The 6,182-nt window shown below is 42.3% G+C and overlaps 1 protein-coding gene across 3 annotated transcripts in view; it reads right to left on the bottom strand.

Moving 5' to 3' along the window:
- Window positions 1-824, bottom strand: part of trpm3 (transient receptor potential cation channel, subfamily M, member 3) — a 133,568-nt gene extending 132,744 nt beyond the window's left edge. For all 3 annotated transcript variants that reach the window (XM_059336249.1, XM_059336248.1, XM_059336247.1), the window contains exon 1: window positions 544-824. In XM_059336249.1, coding sequence (XP_059192232.1) covers window positions 544-633 — 90 coding nt within the window. In that variant the 5' untranslated portion in view covers window positions 634-824. The remainder of the gene's footprint in view (window positions 1-543) is intronic.
- Window positions 825-6,182: the final 5,358 nt, after the last annotated feature.

Consider the following 6,182-nt stretch of genomic DNA (forward strand, 5'->3'; position numbering starts at 1 on the left):
TGGACTCCTGTAATCAGCTCTCACCCTCTGATTTCTCTCCATCTCTTGTTGTCAATGTCTTGTCCTTCATTTTTTTTCTTGCTCTCAATCATTTATAAATCTTTCCCTTTTCTCTTTCAACACACTTTCCTTGTCACTGCTCTTTCCATTTCTCTGTCTCACCCTCTGTGTGCATCTCATCATCTCCTGCTTTTCCAGTCTCCATTTTTATCTTCCCCTCTCTGCGCATCCCCATACTTCCAAAGCTTAGTGTTATGTCGGCAGTTTTACCCCACTTCTCTTCCTTTTCAACTACATCCTTCCCTCTATCCCCTCTTAAAGCCTGCCTTACGTCCAATGCGTTATGCACTAAGTACACTTAGAGGAAGCCAGGGATCAGGCATAGCAGCTTTTCCAGCACTCATTTTGTATCCTCACACCTTTTTCTACTTATCTTCCTTTGGAAAGTGGCAGACAGGCTGCCTGACATTTTACTATACATCTCCTGGGGTATCTATTTTTCTTTAGTTCATTCCCACTCTCCCTTCCCCTGAGTTCTTTTACCTTCAGCAGGCGTACAGATGGCAGGAAGGCTGCATGGCACAGTTTTCTGATGGTCCAGTTGAGTGGCCGTGGTGCATCCAGCTGGTTCATGGTGCCCACTCTTCACGGTGCAGCCACTGGTGCCCGGCGGCGTTTCCCGGGACCAGGATCAATGCTGCCCCACTAGGGGGGCAAAAATGGGAGAGGGTCTCCAACTCCAACTGCCGAAAAGCACACAAGTCCCAGGGCATGACCCTCGACGGACAACCATCGACCACTACCGTCACCACCTTGAAGCCTTTACTCCACCGAGCAAATGAAGCTCTCACCTGGACAGCTCTCTGCCCCCCCTCCCCTCCCTCCCTGCCCTCTCCTCCTCTCCGGGCCACACAGATCCAAAGAGTCCGAGGCAAGACAAACCTGGAGCACCAGGAACATCTGATTCCTCTTCCACCAGTAGCTGGACTGTACTCAGCTTTGGCGCGAAAAAACCCAGAGTGCCCAGTATTTTCCCAAACAATGGAGCAGAGCGCAGCAATGCACAACAGAGATGAGAGCGCGTAGTGTGAGAGGGATGCAGGTAGAGGAAGAGAAAGAAGAGAGAAAGAGATGGAGGAGAGATGGAGATGTGAGGAGAGGAGAGACGAGCAGTGCAGTGCAGTGCAGTATAGCGCAGAGGGGAGAGGAGAGGAAAAGAGAGTAGCGCAGAGCGCATAAACGGAGCAGCCTGACAGGCAGCGGCTTAGATTTGAGGCTGCAGGCACACTACTGTCTCTAAGATGAGAGGAGGAGAGAGAGAGGGAGAATGGAAGAGAGAGAGACAGAGAGATGGAGGGAGAGAGTGAAGGGGGAGACATAAAATAAGATCCAACACAACTGATGAACAAGCTGAAATTGAAACTATGGGGATAGGATGCAAGAGAAAAAGATTGCTTCTGCGCATGGGGAAAAAAAAAACAGGCGATGGAGAGCGACAGAGAGAAAGACAAGAGGGAGAGAGAGAGAGAGAGAGAGAGAGAGAGAGAGAGAGAGAGAGAGAAGGCAAGATGGAGAGAATGGAAGGGAAGAGGCACTGTGTGGTGGTCAAAAGAGAAATGGGTGAAGTGGAGTCAAAGCTCTGTCTTATAGGAAGAATTTGGATGGAACATGAAACAACTTGGTAATGTGGCAGCAGAGAGGAGTACGACCTACTTACTGATCTGCACGTGTGACATTATATTTATGCACAAAGCTCTAAAGTGGTTAAATAAGAACACACGGCTGTTGATGTGACTGTCATATTATATTGCACCTCCCCCTCTCCCATTTGATGCACTTCCATTTGCTGTTTTGGCATCAGTGTTAAGCAGCAATTATAAAGCTAATAGAAAAGACAATTGCCTTTCTTCTTTTTATAGGATTTCCTATGACCTTCAACACTCAAATGGCAGTTTTTGAACAGAGTTTGAGATCTAGATGGGGAAAAAAGCATTCCCTTGTCTTTCCTGACTATTCAAACGGAAAATGAGCCCGTTCAATCCATGTTTACAGCATTCGACAACAGTGATTGATCATCTGTTGGAGAATTCATTCTAATTGAGATTTCTCTGTTTAATGTGTCTTTAAGGTCAGGTGTGTATAAACAGAATAAACTATGTATCTGTAAATGTATTTTTCAGCATCTGCTGCTTTTATCAGGGTCTTCAAAACCAATTTGCCCTTTTTTAACAACTGTAATAACCCAAAAAATGTTTAGCTTTATGCTGTACTTCCTTCCAATAACTTCTAAATGCCGGCAGTCATCTCACTTCATGTTGACTTCAAGTATACATGAGTATGTACAATATTTTTTATAGTCTTACAGTTTTAGAGTCTTTTTTTCTACAAATGTACAAGAGATTAGCCTAAATGATTATTCTCGCTGTTCTAGTCGCATTAGAAAATTGCATAATCTAAATAACCAGGAACCGAAAACAGCAAACCTCATCAGTGAAGTACAGCAACGACTTTGAAAGCTTACTGATTATGAAACGTACAAATAAAAAGAGGTAAAATTAGCCAGCTATTGTGGCTTCATCTTTGTTGGTATTTGTTGTGCCTTTATTTTCTATTTCTAGCCACTTAAAGTGTTTGTTTCCAGCGAAACACTGAGTCACAACACCAAATGTCAAAACAAAAGATATGAAAAATATGAATTAACAACTCTCTTTGCGACAGATTTGGCATGTTTGGACTGGTTGAGGATTGATGCAGTGCAATTTGAGTCTCTGGTGTGAGGATAAAAGCACAGAGGGTTTGGAGGTGTTGATGAAAATACATGGTGTCTCCTGTTAGATGTGAGTGATGTTGCTTGGAACGTGTACTGCCTCTCTGATGTATTAATATCTGAAAGGGTGCATTAAACTCACTATTAACAACAAATCAGTGTTAAAATCGTGGAAATACACAAAGGAAACCTCGCCGCGGGAGAGATCCCTGAATTCCACCGGGCACTGCTCTGCCGAATTCCAGCTGCGACCCTCTCTTGTTTCATCTCCCATGTTTCTGTCCAAACATTTGTGTGTGAATTATCTAAATAGAAATGTTGGATGGAAGCAACAACTCAAGCATAACTTTCCCCAAAGCTGTCAAACACACTACTGCACCCGTAAAAATCAAGAGAGATGTTATCTGCATCTCTCTGTCATCATCTTAGTTCAGAAAGCAACAAATACAGAAGAACCTGCCCAACAACAGTACAATTTAAACAACCATGCTCACTTTTTCCATGTTTTTTTCACTGACACTATATGTACCCAGCTGATAAATGTGCACCCAATTCACTTTAATTGTCACCACATTTGTAGCGTTTAAATTCCCTTGATTGTGAAATCTAATGGTTATGCAAAATGACTGCGGTCCGCTCAAATAATCACGATCAAGCAATTGTGTAATGATTGTGACGCATAATTGTCACTTAAAAAGTGGTTTGGATGAATGCCACTATAAATGTAGCAGTGTTGAGCATCAAAATCTTAAAACATACCTGTGTGACACGAGCTGGTTCAATGTGGACATAGAATAAAAAAAGAGCAGTTTGTCATATATTTGAGCTTTCATAAAAGGTAACCTTTAGGAATATATAAGCTAAAATATGCACTTAAATTACCCATTCAGTGAAGCAAGACAGACTGAGAGAGTTATCCTGGAAGCAAAATAAAGAACAAAGAGTAATACGTAATTGTTTCTTCCTTGGATTAAAGTTTAAACAAGAGCGGCTGCATTGCAACACAAAATGACGAAACATGAATGATACATACTGCCGGAATGGGGCTTTAGTACATCAATGATGGATTACACTATCTGACTGTATTAGTAAATGTCCTAATTACTCCCCTGAGTCACCACCTCACAGTAAGTAGGTGTTTTGCCCTGACAGCCAGGGACTGACATTAAGAATATCCACTTCACTGACCACCAGCTCCCCTGGGGACCTCCGAGACCTCTGGGAGATCTGTCTGTCAACTGTGCAGCCAGTCACTGTGGAGATAGTGCGTGTGTGTGTGTGTGTGTGTGTGTGTGTGTGTGTGTGTGTGTGTGAGAGAGAGGGAGGAGGGGGTGATAGGAAAAGGGCATGAGAGTGTGCCTTTCCCCCCCTAACGCTCTCGCTTCTCACTTCTCCATCTCACCCCTTGAAACGGTTCAGCAAACGCAGCTCTGTGCATCACTCTGCACTGTCTGCATCCCGACTCTAGATGGCAACCTTCTAATGCACAATACCTATCTCTGCCCGGGCCCCATCATTCAAACCTGACTCCTATAAAATGCTACAATCACAACTCTGAATCAGCATTAAACAACAAGCTACTTTACTACTTTAGAATAAGAGAGGCTGCCTTTTTATTATTAAATATATCAAGATATTGAGCAGATGTAGTCTGTGTTCTTTTATTTCCAAACAAGCAACAAACACACTGCAACCACCAGGTGGCACCAGTTCAACACACCTGCTGCAGACAGAGAGTGTCTTGTTTGTTTTATCCCCTCACTCTTCTTGGCTACACTAATTATCACAACGTTAAAAGGTATTAAAGCACTGGCAAAGAACAAGACCAGACAAGATGCGATTTAATTCCCTCCCAGTGATTCATTTCTCCCAGTGGGACCTTAACTTGGCAGATGAGGAAGGCAATTTACTGTGAATTACTTGAGTGCTTCTGTGCTGAGAGCTTGTATCAGATGGTGAAGGAAAAATAATACCTATCCAAAAAATGTTTTGTTACTCACGTTTCCAGATGAAGCAGGGAAATGAGTGCTACATGGTAATTTGTCTTGGGAGCAAGTTGAGATTGGGGTGATTTTTATACAAGAATTACAGCAGACTGTACTATCAACTTTACCAGATTTTTTTGCCCTGTATGTGTTGCATGATTACTGTGCCAGCTAAAGTCACTTTTTTCTCCTGCCTGAAGATGTGGATTTATGTGGTATTATGTAAATGTGTGCGTGCATCAGTGAATATCTGAATAATTTACAAGTAGTCATGAGGAATCTGTACATTTCATCATCTGCTGTATACGAGTAAATGTGTATGAGCATATTTATGCGTAATAACACTGAGTGGGTGTCGTCTGTAGGCCACTTCTACTCTGAGACATTTCTGCTACACATAGACCTTGTGACATCGCCTATCAGCGCTGTGACAGTCGTGAGAGAGAAGCCCATTTCCACCTGTCATTCACACAAAGCCAGGAGCTTCCCGGAGAAGCTGCTCACCTATTGAAAATGTGAATCCACTCTGATGGTATTTGTGTGAAAAATGCTTGTGTAAGAACGGAGATCATTCAGTGTCTGTCTGAGTGAAAGAGATAGTTATGTGGATTCTATTGTTGTATTTTATTTACAACAGTTTAATTGGAGTCCTGTCAAAAAAATGACTGAATTGAAGTGACCAAGCAAAGGAAAGAGAGGAAAAACTAGGTGTTGAGAGTAGCTGTTCTCATCCACTGTTCATAGGTAAAAAATACAAAAAATAATGCACAGAATTTTGTGGGAGAGCCACTAAATCCTGAGTCTCTGTTGTCAGGTGGCGCCCTCTAGTGGCGGTAGCAATTATGATGGGCGCAATGGGAGAGAGGCAAAAAGTGAGAGGATGTAGCATAAATTATAAATCATGACTAAATCAATTAGAAACAGGTGAGTGGGATGGTGGATGGATCAAACAAACACAAGACTTTGAACAAGGAAAGCGGTGTTCATTAAGCAAACTTTCGTACGTGAATCCATCAGGGTCAGCTAGGGTTGGGTGATCATTCGTTTGTTCAATCGTGATTTCTCAAGATCGTCGATAGGCAATGAAATCACCAGTCTGACATGCAAGTGACATTGAAAACGTATGTAAACCATTCACGGACCGACTGCATGTAACAATAGATTACATAATAACGTAATCACTGTGATGCCATTGATGCAGCTTGAAAACAAAGTTAATGTCGTTCACATTAGGGCTGGCCGTTTGGAAGAAACCTGCCAACTCGATTATCTATGACGTTAATGATCAATTAATCGATTAATCGCTGCACGCATACATGGGCAAAATAAGATATATATATATCTAGTACTATGCAAAAGCCTGTTTTGATAATGAACACTTTTATTTTGAAAGGACAAAAAAAGAGACTTGATCCTGTCAATCGTAAAAC

The sequence above is a fragment of the Centropristis striata genome, chromosome 7 (assembly GCF_030273125.1).
Source record: "Centropristis striata isolate RG_2023a ecotype Rhode Island chromosome 7, C.striata_1.0, whole genome shotgun sequence".
In the NCBI taxonomy this organism is placed as follows: Eukaryota; Metazoa; Chordata; class Actinopteri; order Perciformes; family Serranidae; genus Centropristis; species Centropristis striata.